General features: G+C 47.3%; 1 protein-coding gene across 2 annotated transcripts in view; it reads right to left on the bottom strand.

Moving 5' to 3' along the window:
- The window catches only part of LOC121005018 (branched-chain-amino-acid aminotransferase, cytosolic-like), a 143,469-nt gene that overhangs the window by 36,005 nt on the left and 80,968 nt on the right, over positions 1-26,496 (bottom strand). For both annotated transcript variants that reach the window (XM_040437524.1, XM_040437515.1), the window contains exon 3: positions 57-257. In XM_040437524.1, the coding sequence (XP_040293458.1) occupies positions 57-257 (201 nt within the window). The remainder of the gene's footprint in view (positions 1-56; positions 258-26,496) is intronic.

Raw genomic sequence — 26,496 nt, 5'->3', positions numbered from 1 at the left:
GTTGTCACACCCTTGCCCCGATACAGCCATCACTGAACACATTTGCCACCACTCACCTCTATGGCATAGTTAAACACACTGCATGCTGGGTGTAAGCTCAAGTTCTGTAGAGGTTTGATTGCCGGTGTTTGCCATCCCTTCTCTGCAGACCACTCAACTGTCAGCATGTGATCGCTGAAGACTGTGCCGAACACCAGCTTGCTTGGATCAGGCTTTTCTTTTGGAGAGTCTGTGAGTTCAATGGTTAAATCTGATGCCTGAATGTAGAAGACAAGAGGAGATGAGACAAGGGTTCAATAATTCTGCCAAGAACGCCAAAGAAATTCTTACTGGAGCGCAACCAAATCTCACAGTATTAATCATAAACACTGCTCTCTTACGGGGCACATTTACTAAAAGGTCTGCACCTGTTTTTAGTCCAAAAAATGCTTTTTTAGTGCTGTGTTTGACTGTTTAGATTTTTTAGACTAATTCAGAAGTTATAACTTTTGCAACTTTTTTCCAACCTATTTTAGGTGCACAATTTTTGTGCCTGAATTTGTCGCAAAAACAATCTAATTTCCACTTCACCCCAGGGCTGGCATACTTTTCTTCATCCATTTTTTTTCATTAAAAGTCGCACATTTGCGGAGATATGCGACTTTTCTCCGTAAGGTTGAAACTTTTTTGATTCACTAATAGATTAGACTAGTCTATGTGAAAAACGACCACCTGAGGTCAGACTTAGGGGGTCATTTATTAAGCTGAAATACCCCTAAATTAGGCGTATTTCAGGCGCAGATTGCGGAGCAACTAACGATGGTCTGCGACTAACCGTGTTCTGCGACTTCTCCCCACTAACGCCAGGTATAAAAAAGTGGGCATGGCAGGAAAGGGGCCGTCTCATTTACCTTTTTCCACGCCTGTTTTAGGTAAGCTAGCTAGGAAGCTGTCATACATTTAGTTACGTAGAGGCTGGCACCTCTTCATAACTCCGGATGATCCACCCCCAGTTTAGGGTTTGGGGCTTAATAAATGTGCCCCTTAGTGTTGAGCGAATCGGATTTGGATTGCTGTATCTGAACTCGATTTATTTGAAAACTTTGTTAACAATATAGTCTCTGTCATACCGTAAAATGTATGGGCTCCGCGATCTTGCAGCAAATATTGTGATACTTGCTTCATCTCGGGTCTATGATGTGACACTTTGTCTATTCGCATAAATTACTGTGTCAAAATGCGAAACTCAACTCCGATAATGAGGCACGAAGGGTCTCATTCTTCATTTTCTAGGCCAGTTTTAGGCGTAGAAAATGGTCTAAATTTAGGACATAAAGGAAGCTGGCTTACAATTAGACCGGCGGTGGATGCGTCGAAGTTATGTAGAGGCCGGCACCTCAGCATAACTTTGGGGATCCATCGCCAGCGCAGGGGTTATTAACCTTAATCAATGACCCCCATAGTGTACCATAACAATTAAATGGAGATGTCTTCAGCTGGTATCCAAAGGAGTAGCTCATCCAGACACATGTAAAGCACAGGACATGTGTCACGCCCATGTGCATGGTCGTGACTCCTTGGAAGCCGCATGCAGTTGCCCGCGGTCTGGGTGTTTTGTCAACCGCAGCTGGGGGCTGTTAGTAGTCTGCCTCTAGTGCGGTTGCCGCGGACAACAGGTATTTGTTGGCAGTGTAGCAGCCTGAGCTGGTTGCTAGGCGTCTCACTGTTGATGCGTGCGGTTGCCTCTGGCTATGTGTGTGTGTATGTATGCACTTTCTATGTCTGGTGTGCACAAGGTTTATGTATGTGTGTACTGTGACACTTCCCTCCACTTGTGGCTGCCCGTGGCAACGTGTGGTGTTGTGTACATGTGGTGGCAGTGTCTCGGCCTTTGGCTATTTCCCAGGACATGGTTGCCACGCATGTCGTTGCCTGCGGTAACAGCTGCAGTGTGGAAGTTGATTGTACACTTCCCCTTTAAGTGGCTTTCTTCCCTTGCCTGGTGTAGGAAGGGTTAACTCCCTTCTTAGTGTGTGAACACTGGGTGTGTCTGTGTGTGGGTGTGGCTACTTGGGCTATTTAGCTTCCGTTGGATGCCTGTATCTGAGGGGTACTTCAGCCATGGTTAGCTGGAGTCATCCTCCTGGTTATTTACCATCTGCCAGTGAGGGCCACCCTTGTGGCCATAAGTTATGTTAGACATTATTGTTCTAGTATTGTTATATGTCTAGTGGTGTCTTTATATTTATTGCAGCTTATGGTCCTGGCTTCCTGTGTGATGTGTGGTGTGGGCTGTGTCCGTTTGTGTTCTTGTGGACAGCAGCTCTCGTGCAGGGGTTCCAGGCTGCGTGTCTGTGGCAGGTACGTGTAATACTAGTTTACTTACCTGCCATTGCCAAATGCTGTACATGTGCCCCTTTCCTTGCAGCCTGGCCACTGAGACTCCTGTTCGTCCGTGATGTGGAGGAACAGGTCGTCTTACTCTGCTCCTAGTCCAGGGCCACCCTGAGGGCTAGTAGGGATCTTAGGTTCCTGAGTATGAGCCCTCCTACCATCAGGGTCGGCTCATACGGCTAGGAGACAGGGTCAGAATTAGGGATGTAATAGGAGGTGACCTGCTCCCTGATTCCTGTCCTGGCCTAGCAGCTATCTTTCATATTGACATCCTACGGATTAGAGTTACCCCCACTCGGATCCGTGACAACATGTACTGCATGCACTTCTCTAATATATAAAGCTGAGTGTATGTGTGTGTGTATGTCCGCTAAAGGAATCGGTACCGTCGCAAATCACGAAATTTGGCACACAGGTACATCAGGTGTCCGGGAAGGCTTTAGACCAGGTCTCAGTTCTCTAGGATGTACTGTTCCTGAGATATTCCCAAAAAATGCATTAGCCAATAGCAGCTTGGTCACATGACCATTATCAGCCGATAGAAGCTCGCAGGTCCTCCAGCCTCCACATACACAGTTTTACTCCCAGTTTCCATAACAACCCAGCCATTTTTCTTCACTGCTGTAGGAGAGCTTTAAAGGAAATAAATATAATAATAAATATATAATATAATAAATAATATAAATAAAGGATAATTGCTATTGAAGTAAAGCCATGGCCTAATAGCACTTAGTACCTTATTTCAAGATGTGACTTTGTTCTATCAATAGATGTTTTTATACACTGAAAATCCAGTTTATTTGGTATGCAAATGAGCCAGCAAGGTGCCCAGAGGGGCATCACTCTGGCAGGAAGGAGCCCAGACACGCCTCCTGCCACAATGTGTCCACCCTCAAAAGACTTAGAACCCCGCCCCCAGGCCAGCTAAGCCATGCCCCCTCCAACTCCTGCGCCGACGGTGATTAAAACAAATGAAGGTAAAAATCAACTTCTGTCAGCTGCAGGGGTGGGAGTGAGGGTGACTTTCTCCCTGCAGCTTACACTCAGACAGCACAGTGCTGCTGTCTTAGGCTCCATTCAGACGTCCGTAGTGCAATACACCCGGCCGGCACCCCCATAGAAATGCCTATTCTTGTCCGCAATTGCGAACAAGAATAGGACATGCTCTATTTTTTTCCGGAGCTGCAGACTGAAAGATCGAGACTGCGCTCCGGAAATGCGGATGCGGACAGCACACTGTGTGCTATCCGCATCTCTTCCGGCCCCAGAGAGAATGAATGGGTCCGCACCCGTTTCGCATAATTGCGGAACGGATGCGGACCCATTCTACGGACGTGTGAATGGACCCTTAGAATGAGCTGTTCAAAAGGACACGCCCCGATTTGGTTAGGCCACACACCCTCCCACTCCTCAGCCGACTGAGATTTAAAAAATAAAGTTAAAAATCAACTTCTAGGTCGCGCTAAGCCACGCCCCGATCTGGTTAGGCCATGCCCCCTCCACTACTCAGCCGACAGGGATTGAAAAAATGAAGGTAAAAATCAACTTCTGTCAGCTGCAGGGCTAGGAGGGAGGGTGACTTTCTCCCTGCAGATCACACTAAGACAGTACAGTGCTGCTGTCTTAGAGTGAGCTGTTTAAAAGGACAAACCCCGATCCAGTAAAGTCCACTGTTAAAGGGACGGGCCCCTGTGGAGGTCACTGTCAAGGGGGTGGTATGCTCTGAAAGTCACTGTTAAAGGGGAAGGCTGCTGTAAAGGTCAAAGTTAAGGGGTGGGCTTCTGTGGAGGTGCAATTTTAAGTGATGTGGTACTGTGGGGGAAGGGGTTAGTGTTAAGGGGTGGGGGGCTGTGGATGTCACTGTTATAGTGGATAGTGTTGATATCTTTTAATGACACGCACAAACATTAAATGAAATAGATTAAATACACCCGTCCTTCAGCTAGTCTATAATAAAGATGGTTATCAGTTAAATGCCCATGCTGAATGGCTACATCTTCAATCACAGGTGGCACAGAACTGTCTAGAGCCCCATTCACACATCAGTGTTCCATGTACGTGTGTCATACTTTTTTTCCACGGACAGCACACGTAACCATTCATTTTAATGTGTGTCACACATCAGTGTTTTACCATGGTCCATGGGTCAGTGGTTTCAGCACAGATGTATGCTCTATTTTGTCTGTGCTCACAGATCCATCAAACCCATTGTGGTCTATGGGTCCGTGAAAAAGACAGATGCAACATGGATGTAATCTGTGTTTCACGGATCATTAGGAAGAGATTGAAAATTATTTTTCAGCTGCACAGCGTCTGTGAAACACAGAAGACACGGACAGTAAAAAAACGGACACACAGGCTTCACTGACCACCTTTTCACGGATTTGAGCACGGACACAGATGTGTGAATGAGACTTAAAGCTGGGCATATACTGAATAGCTGATGTCCTAATGACTTTGCCGACAGCTATCTCTCTCATCACCCCCATACACATTTGGCTCCGCTGAGTGAATACACTGCTCACAAGAAGGGATATTTAGCTTTCGGGTGAAATTTATGGAAAACGTAAAACATTCACTCAACAGTGATATCTAATATATAAAGCTGAGTGTATGTGTGTGTATGTCCGCTGTGACAGAGTGTCTGGAGAAGTAGTGGACGGGGTCTATGTGTGCCCAAGATTTCTCACTTCTGTCATTTAAAAGCAACCAGGACAATGTTCAGGAGAGGTCTCTGCAATTCGGGTCTGCATAAAACCTGTTTTTAGGGCCTGTGTTGCTGGAGTGGGGAGAGAAGGGTGGGCCCCACTCCATCCGGACAGTCCGGGTTTTGGGCTGTCAGGTAATTACTCCTCAGGTGTGTTAGCCTGATATAAGGCTGAGACTGCAGACACAGCTCTCTCAGCCTGGGAACAGGTTACCTGCATGGAGCCTGTGAGAGCACTTCAAGAGGTACGGACTTTGCTATTTTGTTTGGGTGCTTGGTATTAGGCCGGCACTTGGTCAGGGAGGTTTCATGCTGTATAGTTAGAGCCGGACAGGCTTAGGATTTTTGTTTGTTATATTTTATGTTCTGTACCGCAACCTGACAATAAAATTGGCTGAGGTCAGTTAAACGAAGTTCCTGTCGTGTGGACTGTAACTGCTTCGGTGTGCCTGCTAAACTGTGCCTGTCTACCCAGGAGACGACAGCCCCGCTACCTAAATCCCTTACACCGCTAAAGGAATCCGCACCGCCGCATTTACAATCATGAAATTTGGCACACAGGTACATCAGGTGTCCTGGAAGGTTTTAGACTGGGCCTCAGCTCTCTAGCACATACCATTCCTGAGATATTCCCAAAAAATTCTAATATGGCACCATCACATGACCTACATTAGCAAATAGAAGCCTGCAGGTCTTTCTCCTCATATCCCAACTGCCATACACATGGTCATATAACCCTTATCAGCCAATAGAAGCTCGCAGGCCCTTAGTCTCCACATACGCACAGTTTTACACCAGGTTTCCATAACAATCCAGCCATTTTTCTTCTCTGCTGTAGGTCAGCTTTAAAGGGGCAGGGTGCTGTGGATGACACTGTGAAGGGAGCGAAGTGCTGTGGAGGTCACAGTTAAGGGGACGGTCCACTATGGAGGTCAGTGTTAAGCGGCAGATTGCTGTAGAAGCCACTGTTAAGAGGGCGGGGTGTTGTGGAAATCACTGTTAAGGAGATGGGGTACTGTGGAGGTCACTAATAAAGGGGCGGCCACTGTGGAGGTCACTGTTAGGCCTCTTTCAGACGGGCGTTGCGGGAAAAGGTGCGGGAACATGCACGATTTTTCCGCGCGAGTGCAAAACATTGTAATGCGTTTTGCACGCGCGTGAGAGGTACCCAAACCCGAACTTCTTCACAGAAGTTCAGGCTTGGGATCGGTGTTCTGTAGATTGTATTATTTTCCCTTATAACATGGTTATAAGGGAAAATAATAGCATTCTGAATACAGAATGCATAGTAAAATAGCGCTGGAGGGGTTAAAAAATTTTTTTTTTTTATTTAATTCACCTTAATCCACTTGATCGCGCAGCCAGCATCTCTTCTGTCTTCTTTCTTTGCTGTGTGCAGTAATAGGACCTGTGGTGACGTCACTCCGGTCATCACATGATCCTTTACCAGGGCTTTTTTTCTGGCGGAACGCGCCGGAACGGCGTTCCGCCACCTATTTTCGCTGACTTGCCCCTTCCCCCGGGTGCCCCCCCGCTGATTCTCCCAGGTGAATAGTAATGAGCGCTTCCATTATGGAAGCGCTCATTAGTGTACCGAAGGACCAGGAAGTGGTAAACGCTCTGTACTTACCACTTCCTGGTCCTCGGCTGTCAGCTGTGCAGGGCTGCGCACAGCGTGAGGGCGCTCTGTGACCTCACGCTGTGCGCGCCAGTTCAGAGCACAGTCGACTGAGGAGAAAGAAAATTGCAGGCGGCATCCGTCCAGGAGCAGGAGAGGTAAGTGGTTTTTTATTTATTTTATAAAAAATGTGGCTGCTGGGGGCTAATTGGAGGCATATGGGGGCTAATTGGAGGCATATGGGGGCTATGGGGGGCTAATTGGAGGCATATGGGGGCTAATTGGAGGCATATGGGGGCTAATTGGAGGCATATGGGGGCTAATGATGCATAATGGGGGCTAATGAGAGTCATCATGGGGGCTAATTAGACTATTAGAGGCATATGGGGGCTAATGAGGCATATGGGGGCTAATGAGGCATATGGGGGCTAATGAGGCATATGGGGGCTAATGAGGCATATGGGGGCTAATGAGGCATATGGGGGCTAATTAGAGACATAATGGGGGCTAATTAGGCATATGGGGGCTAATAAGAGGCATAATGTGGGCTAATGAGGCATAATGGCTTATAATGGGGGCTAATGAGGCATAAGGGCTGATATGGGGGCTAATGAGAGGTATGGGGGTGATGAGAGGCATAATGAGGGCTAATGAGAGGCATAATGTGTCATCCACAGATGCCCCCATAACAGTGTGTCTTCCACAGATCCACCATAAGGCCTCTTTCACACGGGCGTTGCGGGAAAATGTGCGGGTGCGTTCCGGGAACACCCACGATTTTTCCGCGCGAGTGCAAAACATTGTAATGCGTTTTGCACTCGCGTGAGAAAAATCGCGCATGTTTGGTACCCAAACCCAAACTTCTTCACAGAAGTTCGGGTTTGGGTTAGGTGTTGTGTAGATGTTATTATTTTCCCTTATAACATGGTTATAAGGGAAAATAATAGAATTCTGAATACAGAATGCTTAGTAGGTGATCAATTCTCACCTTCTCCTCTTGTTCGCGTAGTTCCCGGTCTCTTCTTTACTTCTTTAATGATGAGCTGTGGGCTAAAGGACCTTTGGTGACGTCAGATCACATGCTCCAATCACATGGTCCATCACCGTGGTGATGGACCATGTGATTGGAGCATGTGATCTGACGTCACCACAGGTCCTAGCCTATAGTTGATCTTTTAAGAAGTAAAGAAGAGACCGGGAACTACGCGAACAAGAGGAGAAGGTGAGTTAATTTTTTTATTTTTTTTTAACCCTCAATTGATCACCTACTAAGCATTCTGTATTCAGAATGCTATTATTTTCCCTTATAACCATGTTATAAGGGAAAATAATACAGTAAATAGACTGTCACCTAGCAACCATGCGTGAAAATCGCACCGCATCCGCACTTGCTTGCGGATGCTTGCGATTTTCACACAACCCCATTCACTTCTATGGGGCCTGCGTTGCGTGAAAAACGCAGAATATAGAGCATGCTGTGATTTTCACGCAACGCATAAGTGATGCGTGAAAATCACCGCTCCTCTGAACAGCCCCATAGAAATGAATGGGTCGGTATTCAGTGCGGGTGCAATGCGTTCAACTCACGCATCGCATCCGCGCGGAATACTCGCCCGTGTGAAAGGGGCCTAACAGTACGCCTGCGCACTGACGAGAGACAGAAAGAAGGGGAAAGAATCCACGGAAGCAAGCAGAGGACGGCACAGCAGATGACTGAATAGCTTCTTTTGTAAGTAAATTGTTTTATTATAAATGTATCCCGGCATACCGCAATTCTCTCGTATTTTGTAATCTTATTTATATATACTTATTTTGTTTTTGCCCCCCCCATTTTTGACTGTGGTATCTTTGTGCCCCCCCCCTATATATTGTTCCTAGAGTCGCCACTGCCGCGGGCACTGGCAGCCTGGCTGTCACGACCGTCACTGGCAATTTTACTTGCATCCCTGTTCTCTAAAGGGGCGGTTTTAGGGGGCGGTCCTAGGGGTGGGTAGGGGCGTGGCCAGGGGAGGGGGGTGAGTTCCACCACCTTTTCTCTGAGAAAAAAAGCCCTGTCCATCACCATGGTAAAAGATCATGTGATGGATCATGTGATGACCGGAGTGAAGTCACCACAGGTCCTGTTACTGCACACAGCAAAGAAAGAAGACAGAAGAGATGCCGGCTGCACGATCAAGTGGATTAAGGTGAGTTAAATTATTTTTATTTATTTTTTTAACCCCTCCAGCGCTATTTTACTATGCATTCTGTATTCATAATGCTATTATTTTCCCTTATAACCATGTTATAAGGGAAAATAATAATGACCAGGTCTTCATCCCTATCATCTCCTAGCAACCGTGCGTGAAAATCGCACCGCACCCGCACTTTTCACGCAACCCCATTCATTTCTATGGGGCCTGCGTTACGTGAAAAACGCACAAAATAGAGCATGCTGCGATTTTCACGCAACGCACAAGTGATGCGTGAAAATCACCGTTCATGTGAACAGCCCCATAGAAATGAATGGGTCGGGATTCAGTGCGGGTGCAATGCACTCAACTCACGCATCGCATCCGCGCGGAATACTCGCCCGTGTGAAAGGTGCCTTAAAGGGGCAGGCCGCTGTGGAGGTCACTGTAAAGGGGGCAGGATTATGTGGAGGTCACTGTTAAGGGGGCAGGGAACGGTGGAGGTCACTCTTAAGGGGACGTTCCGCTATGGAGGTCAATGTTAAGGGGCAGGGTGCTTTAGAGGTCACTGTTAAGGGGGCGGGGTGTTGTGGAGGTCAAATTTTAAGGAAATGGAGCTCTGTGGAGGTCACTGTTAGGGTCCATTCACACGTCCGTGGTGTGTTGCGGACCCGCAAATTGTGGATCTGCAACACACCCGGCCGGCACCCCCTATAGAAATGCCGGAAGTTCGTGGCCGAAACCCGGAAGTTCAGAGCCGCGCTCTGCAAATGCGGAAGCGGAGAGCACATAGTGTGCTCTCCGCTTCATGTCCGGGCCCATAGAGAACGAATGGGTCCGCACCCGTTCCGCAAAATTGCGGAACGGGTGCGGACCCTTTTGCGGACGTGTAAATGGAGCCTTAAGGGGGTGGGTTATTGTGGAAATCACTGTTAACAAGACGGGGTACTGTGGAGGTCACAAATAAAATGTTGGCTGCTGTGGGGGTCAATGTTAAGGAGACTGGGTACTGTGGACCGGGAATAGTGGAGGTCACAATAAGGGGACTGTAACGTATGGTCAGTGTTAAGCGGCGGGTGCTGTAGAGGTCACTGTTCAGGGGTGGGCCCCTGTAGAGGTCGCTGTCAAGGGGGTGGGGTGCTGTGGAACTCACTGTTAAAGGGGCAGGCTGCTATGAAGGTCCCATTTTAAGGAAGTGGAACACTGTGGGGGGGTTAGTGTTAAGGGGTGGGGGCTGTGGAAGTCACTGTTAGGGGGAGGGGTACTGTAGATGTCACTATTATAGGGGATACTGTCGATATCTTTTAACGAGACACACAAACATTAAATGAAATAGATGAAATATACCCATGCGAAGCCGGGTCCTTCTGCTAGTTATATCATAAAAGCATGCAATGGTGATTTCCTCATCTCAAACTATTTATTAAAATGTCAGTGTCTCAATAACTTGTTATGTGGCCGTGAGCATCAATTACAGCTTGACAACGATGTCTCTTGCTGTTCACAAGTCGACTTATTGACTGCTCAGGCATGGCATCCCACTCTTCTTGAAGGGTCATTGAGGTTCTGGGGTAGAGTTACGAGCCTCTACATGGCTACTCAGCTGATTCCATAGGTTTTCAATGGGATTCAGGTCTGGAGAAAGTGCAGGCTACTCCATTTGAGGTACCCCAGTCTCCAGCAGCCGTTCCCTAATGATGCAACCTCGATGAGCTGGCGCACTCTAAGTTCAGTGGCCTCTTCCGTCTGAGAACATCCTGCTTGAAGCCTCAAAATGGAGAGGTACTGTTGATCAATTGTTAGGTGTCGTCTTGGAGTCATGATGTCAAAATGTTAACAGCATGATGAGGAGGACTGTTTAAATACCAATTCTAATTGAACCAAATTTATCGGGCGATTCATGGATCAAACACCTGTTGTGAATTTTGCAGTTAAAGGGTTTCTACCACCTGATTTTGACCTAATTAGCTCTCAGACACTAGCGATCTGCTAGTGTCTGATCTACCTAACAATGCTATTCTCAGACCTGTGTGTGGATCCGTTTCACTAAAAAACGAACTTTTATTAATATGCTAATGAGCCTCTAGGTGCTATGGGGGCGTCTTTTCAGCACCTAGAGGCTCGGTCTACTCACATTGTATGCCGCCCCGCTCGTCCCTCCAGCCCGCCCATCTCCTCTTGAATGCCATCCTCCATCTGAGCCAGTGGACGAATTCTCGCGCCTGCGCCGTGCGCGTCTGTATTCGGCGCAGGCGCAGTGAATGTCTGACCGCTGCCTGCACAGACCTCTCGGTCATCGCCGCAGGCGCAGTGGAGATGTCTGTGCAGGCAGCGGTCAGACATTCACTGCGCCTGCGCCGAATACAGACTCGCGCGGCGCAGGCGCGAGAATTCGTCCACTGGCTCAGATGGAGGATGGCATTCAAGAGGAGATGGGTGGGCTAAACGGACGAGCGGGCCGGCATACAATGTGAGTAGACCGAGCCTCTAGGTGCTGAAAAGACGCCCCCATAGCACCTAGAGGCTCATTAGCATATTAATAAAAGTTCGTTTTTTAGTGAAACGGATCCACACACAGGTCTGAGAATAGCATTGTTAGGTAGATCAGACACTAGCAGATCGCTAGTGTCTGAGAGCTAATTAAGTCAAAATGAGGTGGTAGAAACCCTTTAAGCTCCTTGTTAAAGAACAACAAGTTGTGCAAAAAGTACTGAAACATTGAATAGTTGGACATGTCCATTCAAATTAACAGAAGGTGACATTAAGTTCACCTGTAAAGGTGCATTTTAGGTTCATCCTGAAATTTTACCCAGAAGCCAAATATCCCCTTTTGTGAGTAGTGTATGTATATTCTATGGTGAGAGTGTAGAAAGCTGCTACAAGACATTTCTGGTGGTGGTTTGTCTCCTAGGAGAACAAAAAGATCAGGCAACAAAATTAATTTCACATGATTCTTCTCACCCCGACATCATCTGTCAGGAGAGAGTCGGGAGGCCCACACACACTTTAGAGTGTCGGCCAAACCCACTGTTCTCAGTGGGTTCAGTTGAAAATACACTAAGGGTCTATTCACACGTCTGCATGAATAGGTCCGCATGCGGACCTATTCATTTTCAATGGGGTCGGAAAAGATGCGGACAGCACAGTGTGCTGTCCACATCCGCACTTACATTCCGCATCCGCACTTCCGTGCCGCAAAAAAATAGAATATGTCCTATTCTTGTCCACAGACACGGACAAGAAAAGGCATTTCTATTAAAGTGCCTAGCATGTGCGGTCCGCTGGTGTCCGTGTTTTGCTGATGCGCAGTTTGCGGACCGCAAAACACTTGCAGACGTTTGAATGGACCCTAATGTGCATGTTCAATGTGATTTCAGGTTACAGTGGCCCAGGAAAGATCACTGTAGGCTGAAAATGTTGTAATCTGAGTCCACTGTAACTAGAGGGATAACTGCAATATAATAATAAAGATAGATAGTGCCACCAGAGATCCTCAGTGATCTAATGCAGGGTCAAAGACCAAACAACTCTTCCTAGACACTAGAACACAACGGTCCGTAGTTAATCCCTAGAATGTTAGACAATGCTAAATATGCCTGCGCAGGACTGGTCTTACTAGGAAGCTCGTGGTACAACAGGGGTTGCAACCCTCCTGCTCCAATTTTCTATAGTCTGACGAATGTTGGATGAACTGCGTTAGAAAGGCTACTTTCACACTAGCGTTTTTGCTGGATCCGTCATGCATCAGCAAAAACGCTTCCGTTACTTATAATACAACCATTCTGCATCCATTATGAACAGATCCGTCATGAACTCCATTGAAAATCAATGGAGGACGGATCCGTTTTCTATTGTGGCAGATTGTGGCAGAGAAAACAGATCCATCCCCATTGACTTGCATTGTGGGTCACGCTGGATCCATCTTGCTCCACATCCCAGGACGGAAAGCAAACTACAACAAGCGGTTTGCTCTCCGGTATGGGAACGCAACTAAACGGAACGTAATGCATTTTGGAGCATTCTGTTCAGTTCAGTTTTGTCCTCATTGACAATGAATGGGGACAAAACTAAAGCTTTTTTTTCCCCCAGTATTGAGCCCCTATGACGGAACTCAATACCGGAAAACTAAAACGCTAGTGTGAAAGTAGACTAACACTGGACGGGTAACTTTAGATAGGGGCAGCTCCAGACAGGATCACCCTTATTAGGGTGGCAGACCTGTATTGGTACTAGGGATACTGGCATCTCTCTTGTTTGGGATGAACGCAGAAATCGTGGATGTGACCCCTGGATTTCTAGATTACCATTTTGGACTACCAGAACTGTCCTTACCAGCACTGCGTCACGATTGATCCAGTAAGATTTGATTAGCAGTATCTGTGGTACTCTATGGGTTCATCAAGGATTGTGAAGAAGGTATTGTTGGTCTCTGACCACACATTAGATCACTGGTGGATTTTGGTGGCACTATTATCTTTTGTGTTATTCACACTGTCTGTGTGGTTTTCAGAGTTATCCATATAAATTATGTTTTATGTCTGTCATACTTGCTATTATAGTGAACGTGGTTTTGGTGAGTGTAGCCGTGACTTTAGCACCTGAGCTAGGCTTGTTTTTTACTGTTTTCAGATAGGTCCTTTACAGCCCTAGACCACCATGGATGCTACCATTAACCCTTTTATTACTCCACAATACCTGTGATATCATTAACACTTAAGCCACCACAAATTACTATGGATATGTAACAATCTCTGCTCCAAAAGCAAGGCAAAGAAGTAGGAGAGGGCATAGCCTGAGGGTTGTGATGAGTTCCTCCATTCTAGTTCCTGATCCTGTGGGTATAAGGGTGCTGCAGAGCAAGTTTGCCAGCTCTTGTTGCCAAGTCAGGCAGTGGGTGAACAGTTTGCTGTACAGGTTACTTGTATCCTGTCAGTCCCGTCACAGGATATTAAAGGGGTTATCCTGGAAAAAGATAATGATGACACATCCTCAGGATAGGTCATCATTATCATATTAGTGGGGGTCTAACTCCCAAAATACCGGCTGATCAGCTGTTTCAAGGAGCCAGTGTGCTCACTAAAGCCCTAGTGCAGGCTTCGGGCAGCTTTCCAAGGACAGTTCTGTATATCATACAGTCGCAGTGTTTGGTATGGCAGCCCAGTACAATTGACTTGAACGGGGCTGAGCTGAAACTAGGCCATTTGATCAATGTACAGGTGCTCAAGGCCTCTTCTAACAGCTGATCGGTCGCACCTGCAGATCTGATACTGATGACCTATCCTGAGGATAAGTCATAAATATCTTTTCCTGGATAATCCCTTCAATTTTTACCCATTTTTTCATCACAGAACATGAGGGACTATATGCATTAACCCCTTTACCACTCTAGTCTACCAGGGAAAGGTTATTCGATTTTAACCTAAAGGCACTCGCAAGCACCAAGAATACTTATTATCCTGCAAGTAGTTTCAATGTCAGGTACTGTGAGGAATGTGGAGTTATTATTAGTGTTGGTCGAGCAATAAAAAGTGCTTGGGTGCTCGAATAGAGCATCTCGGGATGCTCGGGTGCTCTACCGAGCACAATAGAGGTCAATCTTCCAAAAATTTTCCCTCCTTGTGACACTAGGCCACGCTTCAGGTTGAGGGTGCTGGCGGGGTGTCATAAAACTGTCCCAGGCCTTGGAGAGTGTTGTCCTGCCTCTTTTGGAACTGTTATGTGTTCCCCTCGTCTCCCCTCCTCGGTTGGCCAAGGAACTACGTACTCTGCAGCCAGCGTTGTCAGCTGTAAATGTTTGGAGCAATTTTTCCACAAGGACCTTCTGGTATTGCACCATTTTGCTTGTCCTCTCCACCACAGGAATGAGAGATGAGAAGTTCTCTTTGTAGCGGGGGTCGAGAAGGGTGAACAACCAGTAATTGGTGTTGGCCAAAATGCGTATAATGCGAGGGTCACGGGAAAGGCAGCCTAACATAAAGTCAGCCATGTGTGCCAGAGTCCCAACAGACAAGACTTCGCTGTCCTCATTAGGAGGATGACTCTCAATCTCCTCCTCCTCTTCTACTCATCCACGCTGAACAGATGGAATAAAACTTCCATGGGTACTATTTTCTGTAGCAGAGGCAACCGTCTCCTGCTCCTCCCCCTCATCATCCAATTCACGCTGAGAAGACGAACTGAGGGTGGTCTGGCCATCACCCTGTGTACTACTACTTTCTTCCCCCATTATCACCTCTTCCACATGCAAAGTGTCCGTCTTTATTGTGAGAAGCGAGAGTTTGAGTAGACACAGAAGTGGGATGGTTACGCTGATGGTGAGCGTTATCGCCGCTCACCATCTGTGTTGATTCCTCAAAGTTGCATAAAACCTCACAGAGGTCAGACATCAATGCCCACTCGTCGCTTGTGAAGAGCAGAAGCTAACTGGAAAGGCGACAACCATGTTGCAGCTGGTATTCCACTACTGACCTCTGCTGCTCACAAAGCCTGGCCAACATGTGGAACATCGAGTTCCAGCGCGTGCTCACGTCGCACAACAGTCGGTGAGCTGGCAATTGCAAGCGCTGCTGCAGCGTTGCCAGACCGGCGGAAGCTGTCGATGACTTGCGGAAATGGGCACACACGCAGCGCACCTTCACCAGTAGCTCAGGCAAATTGGGGTCGGTTTTGAGAAACCGCTGAACCACTAGGTTGAACACATGGGCTAGGCATGGTATGTGTGTGAGCTTGCCGAGCTCCAAAGCCGCCACCAAGTTACGGCCATTATCAGACACAACCAAGCCTGGTTGTAGGTGGAGTGGCGAGAGCCACAGCTCAGTCTGGTCCCTTATACCCTGCCACAGCTCTGCAGTGGTGTGCTGTTTGTCACCTAAACAGATCAGTTTAAGCGTGGCCTGTTGCCGCTTCCCCACTGCAGTGCTACACTGCTTACAGCTACTGACTGATGGCTGACTGGTGCTGCAAGATTATAATTGAGAGGTGGAAGTGGAGGAGGAGGCGGAGGAGGAGAAGGGGGGGTTGCAGCCACTAACGTAGGTGGCGGCGGAAACCCTGATGGAAGTAGAGCCCGCAATCCTTGGCGTCAGTAGCACCTGTGCCATCCCAGGGTACGACTCTCTCCACAACGTTCACCCATTGTGCCGTCAGGGAAATGTAGCGTCCCTGGCCAAAAGCACTTGTCTATGTTAAGTGGACCATTCCAATAAATGCGTTAGTCAGGGCACGGGTGATGTTACGGGACACATGCTGGTGTAAGGCTGGGACTGCACACTGTGAAAAATATTGGCGGCTGGGGACAGTACCGCGGGGCAGCCGCCGCCATCAGGCTGTGGAAAGCCTCAGTGTCCACAAGCCTAAATGTCAACATTTCCAGGGCCAGCAATTCGGAAAGGTGCGCATTTAGTGCTATGGTCTGTGGGTGGGTGGCTGGGTAATTGTGCTTTCGTTCAAAGGCCTGGGGTATAGACATCTGTATGCTGCGCTGGAAAACAGAATTGGATGTGCTAGCTGATGGTGCTTGTGAAGGTCCAGGTGCATGGTGGAAGGCATCCGGGCCTGCGTCTTGGACATGGGATTGGCCAGCACATAACACAGGGGAAGAGGAGGCAGTAGTGTGACCCACAGACACTGGTTGTGGACCCAGGCGTTCAGCCCATCTATTAGGGTGCTTTGATGCCATGTGGCGGATCATGCTGGTGGTGGTGAGGTCACCCCTGCTCATTTTGGTATGGCACAGGTTGCAAATGAAAATTCTTTTATCGTCCGTACTTTCCTCAAAAAAGTGCCAGACTGCGGAACACCTACCCCTTCACAAGGGAGATTGCCGCAAAGGGGGTGCTCCGGGGAACAGTTGCGGGTCTGTTTGGTGTGGCCCGCCTTCTTCCTTTTGCGACCCCACTGCCTCTTCCAGCCTGTTGCGGTGCTGCGGATCCCTCCCCCTCTGTACTGTTGTCCTCGCTCGGCTTGCCACCTTCCCAGGCTGGGTCAGTGACTTCATCGTCCAGCATCTCCTCTTCCACTTCCTTACTCTGGTCATCCTCCTGACTTGTTGACCTAACAACAACCTCAGCTATTGACAACAGTGTCTCATCCTCATCATGAACCTCGTGAAACACTAATTGCCGTTCCCCACCGTCATCTTCTTCTGACTGTGGATGCTCCAGAGTTTGGTAATCAGGGCACAAGATCTCCTCATGTCCCTCCAAGTGGGCTTGGCGAGAGGCCCAAATTAAGGAATGGCGATGAAAACAGCTCCTCGGAATATCCGAGTGTGGGATCACTTGTTTGCCAAGACTCTCCATGGTGGGTGGAAGGAGTATCAGGGTGAGGATTCTGTTGACCAGACTGGACTTTGTGGAAGACAGGATGGTGCTTAACCGACTGGAAGCATTATCTGCTGCAATCCAACCGACCACCTGGTTGCACTGGTCTGACTTCGAGAGTGGTGTCCTGCGCCGCCCTGCAAACTAGGACATGAAGCTAGGTATCATGGATGAGTGTGTTTCTTGTGCTCTGGCCTCTGCGTGCACCATCAGCAGCACGGCCACTTCCCCGTCTCTTACTGCTCGCCTTGCGCCTATTAAATGGTATATATCAGGCATCCTCAAACTGCGGCCCTCCAGCTGTTGTAAAAGTACAACTCCCACAATGCCCTGCTGTATACCTGTAGGCTGTTCGGGCATACTGGGAGTTGTAGTTTTGCAACAGCTGGAGGGCCGCAGTTTGAGGATGCCTGGTATATATGCCTGCAAGTATGTCACACGTACAGTAGCGCAGGTTTTGTAAGTGTATGCGCAAATAAAGTACACAGAATGTCGTAATGTCGCTGTCACCACCGCCTAATAAAAAAATTACACTAAATGAATGTCATTGATATTTAAGATGCACAAATGTTATACACTAGGTATAGCGCAAGTAATGTCGCTGTCACCACCGCCTAATAAAAAATTACACTGAATGAATGTCACTGATATTTAGGATGCACAAACGTTATACAGAAGGTATAGCGCAAGTAATATCGCTGTCACCACCGCCTAATAAAAAATTACACTGAATTAATGTCACTGATATTCAGGATTCACAAACGTTATACAGGAGGTATAGCGCAAGTAATGTCGCTGTTACTACCGGCTAATAAAAAAATTACACTGAATGAATGTCACTGATATTTAGGATGCACAAACGGTATGCAGGAGGTATAGCGTAAGTAATGTCGCTGTCACCAGCGGCTAATAAAAAATGACACTGAATTAATGTCACTGATATTTAGGATGGGCAAATGTTATACAGGAGATGTAGCGCAGGTAACGTAACACTGGATGTCACAGATATGTTTAGGCTGCGCACACGTTATACAGGAGATGTAGCGCAGATAATGTCGCTGTCTGCAGCGGCCAAACAATTGCAAGCTATTTAACGCAGGTTGCGCTAAAAATATATATTGCTGCCACACAACAATAGTCCTTAAAATGACTTTTGGGTCTATAACCAGGGTTGTTTTGGGTATCGAACTTTCGATACCCAATCGATACTTTTAGCCCGGTATCGATGCGATACCGGGATTTGTCTTTAATCGATACTAGGCTGTGCTACTGCACAGCTTAGTATCAGATAATATGGATCGCGCTGCTCTCAGCAGCACAGGGAAGAAGGAAGCAGTCTCTCCCTCCCCCTGTGCTGCTGCCGCTACCTCCAATAAGAGCGCAGAGGGGAGGAGGTGGGGAGGGGCTGTGGCCACTGCGCCACCAATGATAACTAACGTTTAATACATTACAAATGCAGCCGGCGGCAGAAAAACATTGCCGGCACCCTGCCTCTGACAGGGCGCTGCGATCCGTGGTAGTTAACCCCTCCGATGCGGGACCTGAGTCGTTAATTAATTTCCACGGATCGCAGCGCCCTGTCAGAGGTCGGGTGCCGGCAATGTGTTTCTGTCGCTGGCTGTATTTGTATATTAAACAATAGGTGGCGCAGTGCGCCCTCCCCCCAACCCCTTCCCCTCTCTCCCCAGTATGAAAAACATTGGTGGCGCAGTGCGCCCTACCCTCCCCCTCCCCAGTATTAAAATCATTGGTGGCAGTGGCCACAGAGTCCCCTCACCTCCTCTCATTGGTGGCAGTCTCTGATCGGAGCCCCAGCAGTGTAATTGCAGGGCTCCGATCGGTTACCATGGCAGCGAGGACGCTACTGAAGCCCTGGCTGCCACGGTCAGCTCCCTGCTGCTGTGTGTAGTATGCACATGGCAGCAGGGAGAGTGTGAAGTCCTATTCACCCTAATAGAGCTCTATTAGGGTGAATAGGACAAGGGATTAAAAGATTCCAGGTTCTAGCCCCTAAAGGGGGAAATAGTTAATAAATAAACTGTAAAAAAAAAAATATAATAATAAAACACACCAAAATATTATGTATAAATCACCCCCTTTCCCAATTTTACATATAAAATATATAAACAATTAATAAGTAAAATATTACATATAACCACATCCGAAAAGTCCAAACTATTAAAATATTCGAAAATATTTCCTATGCGGTGAACGCCGTAAAAGAAAAAAAAGAAAACAAAAACTGCGCGATTCGCCATTTTTTTTGTCACCTTGTCCCCCCCAAAAATAGGATAGGACTGTTCAATTATGGGCCGAACGTTCCATAAAATGCAGAATGCACTCGGCTTTTTTGACATTAAATTTTTTTCGCGTGGTATCGAGTATCGCAATACTTTTTTATGGTATCGAAACCGAATAAAAATGTTGGTATCGAAACAACCCTATCTATAACAAGTATAAAAACTAAAATATTCCTATTTCACTCCCTACACTATCTCTCCCTTCTGCTCTCCAGCTCTCCCTGACTAAGACTGAGCTGAACACGTGTCATTGCGTGCTACATAGCACCCGATGACGCTTTCCGGCCAGCCAATCACTGTAATGACAGTAGCTAACATACCTACGGCATTACAGTGAATGGCAGTACTTACCTGCATGTTTATTGGCTGCATAGCAACCAACAAACGTGCGGGGAGGAGACTCGAGCATCGCACTCGAGCACATGCGGTATTCGGCCGAACACTGCGATGTGCCGCTCGAGTAAAATTAGTGTTTGACCGAGCATGCTCGCCCAACACTAGTTATGATCTAATTCCAGCCATTTGCTGTCAGCTAGCAGAGGAAGCAGACCACATGATTACAGTTCACACCCCACTCAGCCCCACTGGCAACTCAACTTCTCTGGCAGGATGAATGCCGTTGGGGGGGATGAGTTGGTCTTCAGAACAAAAGAATCCAACAGACATCATGAAAAAGGGAGTTCATAAGGGATTATGAATTGCTCATCCATCACAGGCATAAACCTGTTACATATCTGCGACCCTGGGACCAAGATGGACTTGCCCCTGGTCACCGTTTGGGGGTAGGGTGCTAGGAACGAGAGATACAGAGATCTCCCAGTAGGAACCAAATAACGGCTCCATGTTTGGTCTCCATTTGTAGCTAGAACCCAGGCGGATCCGTTGGTCCCAGAACCATCTCCCTGTGACCTTCCGGTATGGAGCCATAATGGGATTTGTGGATCTTTGGCTACCAGGACCAGGAAGGGGGGGTGGACTCCTCCCAGAGGCCAGCATCTTTCTCTGAAGGGGGCCACATCGTGTAATGTGTTTGGGGAGACCTGGAAACTGCTGACATCACTGTTACCCGTGTGACTACAGCTAAGGATTATAGCAACCAAGAATTCATCATCATACCCAAAGGACTACTCATCCACCCGTTAACTGACTTTTGCTCTGTTTAACCCTGTTTGTACCACGTCATCTGTATTTGCACATCCGGCCATTGTATATGTCACGGTCCCTCCCGTGACAGAGGTGAGAAGATCTGATAGACTTGCTGCACGTGCGGCTATCTGACAGGTCTCTCCGTTTTCCTCTTTGTATGTTGTTGTTTGGCAGGATCTCACCTCTCCTCAGGTCCGCCTCACACTGCTGACCATGCGGTTGATATTTCCTCTGGCAGTTGCTAGAGCTTGTTTGTCTTGGATCTCCTGCTTCTCCATTCATCTCAAAGCTAAGTACAAGTTGCCTGTTCTGTTTGTTGTTCTCTGTTGTGTTTTGGCTCTAGGCCTCAAGGAGACGCAGGTTTCTTAATCTGGGAAGGAACCAGCTGTCTCGTCTCCTGCTACCTATCCTAGGGCTCATCAGTTTTAGCAGGGTATAGGTATCCCGCGTATGAGAATTTCCACCATCAGGATATGCTCATACTGGCAGGAGTTAGGGAAAGGCCTAGGGATTACTAGGAGGTCACCATCCCTCTTCCTTAGCTTTTGAGGCCAAGACTGTTGTCTATTTCTCTTGTGTGTATCTGGTGTTTTCCCCTTCCCCGTTACCTGTAACAATATATTCTGTGTGTATATCGTGTTATGTCTAGTACACCCCTAAGGCAATTAAATATATAATTTAATCTTGCGCTGTTCTTGTATCTCGATCATGAACCCCCAACGTCCGTGTTTCAGCATAGTTATAAGCTACCTAGGGTTGGTTCCTGACCCAATATAATCCTGCTAGCGGACTGGGCTTATATCTAACGAGGAACTGGTGGCAGTCTACCGGGCGCTGTTTCACTGGGGAAGTGAAAAGGCCCTCTCAGCTTGTCAGGGTTGTGAGCGAGTGTGGAGTTACGCCAGAGGTAGCGTGGACTACCCTCTCTCACTCCTCGTGCCTCCCTGTGCCTGCATGGACAGGAGGTGTCTGTGTAAACTGTGCCAAGCTGACTTTACGTACTCTCAGGAAGGGAGTAACGTCACATCTTGGTAACCAGTGACAATACCGTGCCACGTGAGCTCGACGTAGTTGACGTCAGGTGGGGCTGCGAGTTGCATTATTCGTCAAAGATACGTTGTGTTGTGAGACAACTGCCCGGATATGTACTCAGACGTATAATGACAATATTATATAAGAAGAAGGTTGATGTATCTCCGGATGAAAAAAATAACACTCTGCCCCCCTCCTTTACTACAGTATAAAGTCACATGAGGGCTGGGTGTAACCCTGAACTGATGGAGGAATAAAAAATGCAGCACAAGGTCACATAAGGGAAGTGACCTTGGAGAAGCCAGCAAAAACGACTTCCTGGAATACAAATAGTGATAAGGAGCTGATACAGCAAGAAGCACGCTGCACTCTGGAGACTGAGGAGGGGTAAAATCAGCATCAATTCAATACTGACATTACACAGAAATGTATACCCCATAGTCATTATATTATCACTAAGGATAGGCTCTTAAAGGAAAACTCCACAATATTACACTGGTGGCCCTTAGTAGAAGACAAACGGTCATCAGGCCTGAAAAGAGCAAAGATATAAAATATAGGATAAATATTTATTTCATATTTTCATGTTCAGAAAAGAGCCGAGCTAGTACGCTTGGCTATTTCCAGGACTCTCTTAGAAGTGAATGGAGAGTACACCGCGCAAGCGCGTCCACCTCTCCTTCCACCTCTATGGGAGTTCTGGAAATTATCAAGCTAGCGCTTGGCTATTTTTGGCACACCTATAGAAGTGGATGGAGGGTGGATGCACTTGCGCGGTGCACCCTCGTTCACTTTAGGGGCCCCATTCTAGAAATAGGTGCAGGTCCCAGAGATGGGACCCGCATCTATCTGTCATTGGTGGCATATTCTTTAAGCTGTGTTGCAGTACACTCCACAATGTGTATAGTGGAGCACTGTTATGCAGGGCGAAGGTCGAAGTGACTTCAGTCCTTCCGTTTATGTGATCAATCAGGATCCCATAGGTCAGACCCCCACCAACCATATGGTCATAGCATATCCTAGCAATATGACATTGGTACTCATTCGTCATAAAGCTGTCACATATCCAGGTGTGGGAAAATAGTTGGCCTGGAAAAATCAGCCAGGCAGCGATATAAGCAGAATCTGTATTGCTGCATACGCCAAGCAGGAGCTCATTAATGAACTTCACAGAGCTGTGTGGGGGAAGGGAAGGGCATTGCTTTGGCACTGACTTTCCATACATGAGCCCCACACACCCCAATGTTTATTCCTGAGCAGTGTAATCAGAGCAGTGACCTGTAAATGTCCCCCTGGGGGTGATTACTGGTGAGCACAGATAATCTGTTCTGTGCTGCTGCATTGTAATATTGGGTATTACATTAGTAATAGGATAACACTGAGTTTTAGGTGTCCCTTCTTTGTTTTCGGGTTTAAATGTGATCGCCGAACAACAGGCTCTTTGTAGATTTACACCCGTGAAATCAGAATTTGGGGATTTTGATTCGCTTTGTATCCTTTGAGCTCGTAATGTGTTTACAACGTAAAACCCTGGAGAATTTAAAGGGGCTGGCCACTTTCTGGCTAGTGCTGACTAGTGTTTGCGAGATGATTATGGGTCGCTTACTAATATAGTCTTTGTTGAAATGATGTACCTTTTTCTATATTTCATAAGGTATGATCCCTTATTTGCCAAGTCTTTTGTGCTGTCCACAGGTATGCCCTGTCCACAAAATGTCTGCTGATGGAGGGTCATGTGACCAGGCACATCACTCAGTCTCTTACTGAGACTCCCAACACAGAGGACAGGTGCAGTGTATTTGAATGGACATCACATGGAAGTGATTCGCCTGGTCAGCAGCGGTATTTGGCCGGGCGGACTTCCAGCAGCACACGGATGTACACTCTAGTAGGGATCCGGCAGTAAACGCCAGTGTGAAAGTAGCCTTAGTGGATACAGTTGTATCTCGTCCGGACAATATTCTGTACAGCCACATTGATACATTGTAGTAAATGAGCAGAGAGATCTGTGCAGCAAGATGCTAACATACTTACCTCTCAGAGCACTGTCTAAGGCCTCGCCCACTTGATTGTATCAGTTTTGCAGTCCACAAATCGCAGATCCGCAAAATACGGATGCGATCCTTGTGTGATCCGCATTTTTTGAGGACTTATTGACTTCAATGGACCTGTGGTCCGCATTTTGCAGCCAAGTACAAGACATGTTCTATCCTCCTGTGGAACAGACATATGGATGTGGAAAGTATTCGGATCAGCCACGTGCTTTCCGCATCAGTATATCCTTTCCGCAAAATGATAGAATATGTCTGCAAAATGCAGACCATGGACCCTCTGCAGTCAACGGGTCCACAACAAAAACGCTGAAGAACTTTTCATCCGTACAGCGGTTGGTTAAAGAGGACCTTTCACCGATTATGACAATGTGAACTAACTATACAGACATGTAGAGCGGCGCCCGGGGATCTCACTGCACTTACTATTATCCCCGGGCGCCGCTCCGTTCTCCCGCTATGCCCTCCGGTATCTTTGGTCACAAAGTTATGGTAGGCGGAGTCTGCCCTTGTTCTGCTGTAGCGCTGGCCAATCGCATTGCAGAGCTCACAGCCTGGGAGAAAATAACCTCCCAGGCTGTGAGCTCTGCGCTGCGATTGGCCAGTGCTAGAGCAGAACAAGGGCAGACTCCGCCTACTATAACTTAGTGACTGGAATCTCCGCCTACCATAACTTACTGAGCGAAGATACCGGAGGGCATAACGGGAGAACGGAGCGGCGCCCAGGGATAATAGTAAGTGCAGTGAGATCCCCGGGCGCCGCTCTCCATGTCTGTATAGTTAGTTTGTTGAGGAGCGGTTGAGACGTATGCATGTATATCCATGCATGCCTGCAAACACGTGCGGGCATGTATGGTATATATATGCATACATTAACCACCGCATCATGGGGTGATGTGCGCAGATGTGCCCAGCATCTGCGCACGTCTGCCCATGGTGATCCCCAGGGGCTCATGGTGGCCCCTGTGGGAAATATGTGGTCCCTGGAAGCTGTGCCCCCTTATATTAGTAAATATATGTGCCCTCTTATATATGTCCCCTGTATGCCCCAGATATATGCGAGGGTGTGTGTATATATAGATATGTGTGTATGTATTTGCACACGTGTCTATGTATATACACTTATGTCAGCATGACAGTATGAGCCCCCAAGCATCTGTGGATATATATATGCATATATGCAATTCCAGCTGTTGTCTACAGAGTTGTTATAGCCTGTAGGATAACAGCTGATTAGCATCTAGTCCCCTTTTGTTCAGACCCAAAGCAATCAGACGCTTTGGCACCGTTTGTGAGGGGACCTTCTAACCAGACATCAAGAATCTGAGAACCTGTTTTTCCACACCTCTGCCCATGGCTAAAACTCCATCCCACTACTCCCAGCATCTTTGGGACTAGGGGGGGGGGGGGGGGACTCTGGGGATTGTAGGCAGGCATACGTCACAGTGACACTATGATGTCACATCCCTGAGGAGGGGGTTGCTTTTGGGCTATAAAACCCCCAGCATGGCAGACATGCGTTCTCTTGCAACCAGACTAGATTCAGAGATGCAGGGGAGAGAGCAGCTTCATGATGACCACCTGGATAAGGCCTAAGTATACCTGTGTAGCCCCTACCTACCCCTCACATATCACCCCTGGTCCTGTAACCCCTTACCCTTGCCATGTTACTGGACACCCTGATCCCCCAAACCCTTGCTCCACCGTGTAACCCTTTCCCTACCCTGATTAACCCCTGGTGGTAACCCCTGCTCTAACCCTGCCACACACCCCCCCCCCTTCCCACTGTACACTTGCAGGATATTCACCCTTGCATTGCTGTACAGTTCTGATATTATCCCCATTGTTAACCCTTTGTGTTTGTGGTCGGTTTACACCCCTGTGAGACCACCATTAACCCTCGTCCAACCCCGTAGGGACAGTGAATAGTCAGGTGGGGTGGGTTACTGATATTTGTGTGTATGATGTATTATTGTAATGTATAGATAGTATGTGGGGTGGAATTTGGGATTGTGTAGTGTAGTTAGGCATGTATTGTGTTTATTGTAGTACTGTTTCTGTACTGCGGTGTGTACGTCTATATGTATATATATTCATATCCATTGATCCATGAATATATATAGATATAACGTATTGCTAGACTGATATAATTGTATATTGTAATGTATAGATAGTATGTGGGGTGGAATTTGGGATTGTGTAGTGTAGTTTAGGATTGTATATTTAGTGCTGTATTGTTAGTATTGCGTGCGTAGTGTATTGTTAGTAATAAATACTGTGTTTGGTTTATAACTATCTGTGTGGCGTGTGGTTATTGGCGATAGTTAGTTTAGTAAGGCGCATGCAGCTAGCATAGTGATCAGTGTAAAGCATAGCGAAAGTATTGTATTGTTATATAAAGGCATAAATGGGCGGAGTTATCACTAGGTGGTTCCTCCCATTTAGGAATGTTAATTATCGATATTTGCATAAATGTTGGTGATTAATATTCCCCCTTTACATTGGCGAGTCAGGCCCACTGCTTAGATTTTGAAATCTGTGTTTGGTTTTGAGGCTATAGTTCGGTTATACTGTCAATTATCAGGCAAGAGAGACGCGGTCAGTGGTCTGAGCGTCTAGGACCTGATAATTCGGACAGGTAACGCGGCTCTACCTCACAGCACCAAACACGGATCAAAATCTTTAGCAGAGAATCTATTGTCTATCTGTGTATTAATATTTTGCTGTTTGCTTTACACGGTCACTGCATCGCTCAAGTGATTGCAAGGGAGAAGAAG

The sequence above is a fragment of the Bufo bufo genome, chromosome 1 (assembly GCF_905171765.1).
Source record: "Bufo bufo chromosome 1, aBufBuf1.1, whole genome shotgun sequence".
Classification (NCBI taxonomy): Eukaryota; Metazoa; Chordata; class Amphibia; order Anura; family Bufonidae; genus Bufo; species Bufo bufo.
Note: the sequence above shows the minus strand (reverse complement) of the source record. Positions and strands in the feature narration are given on the sequence as shown.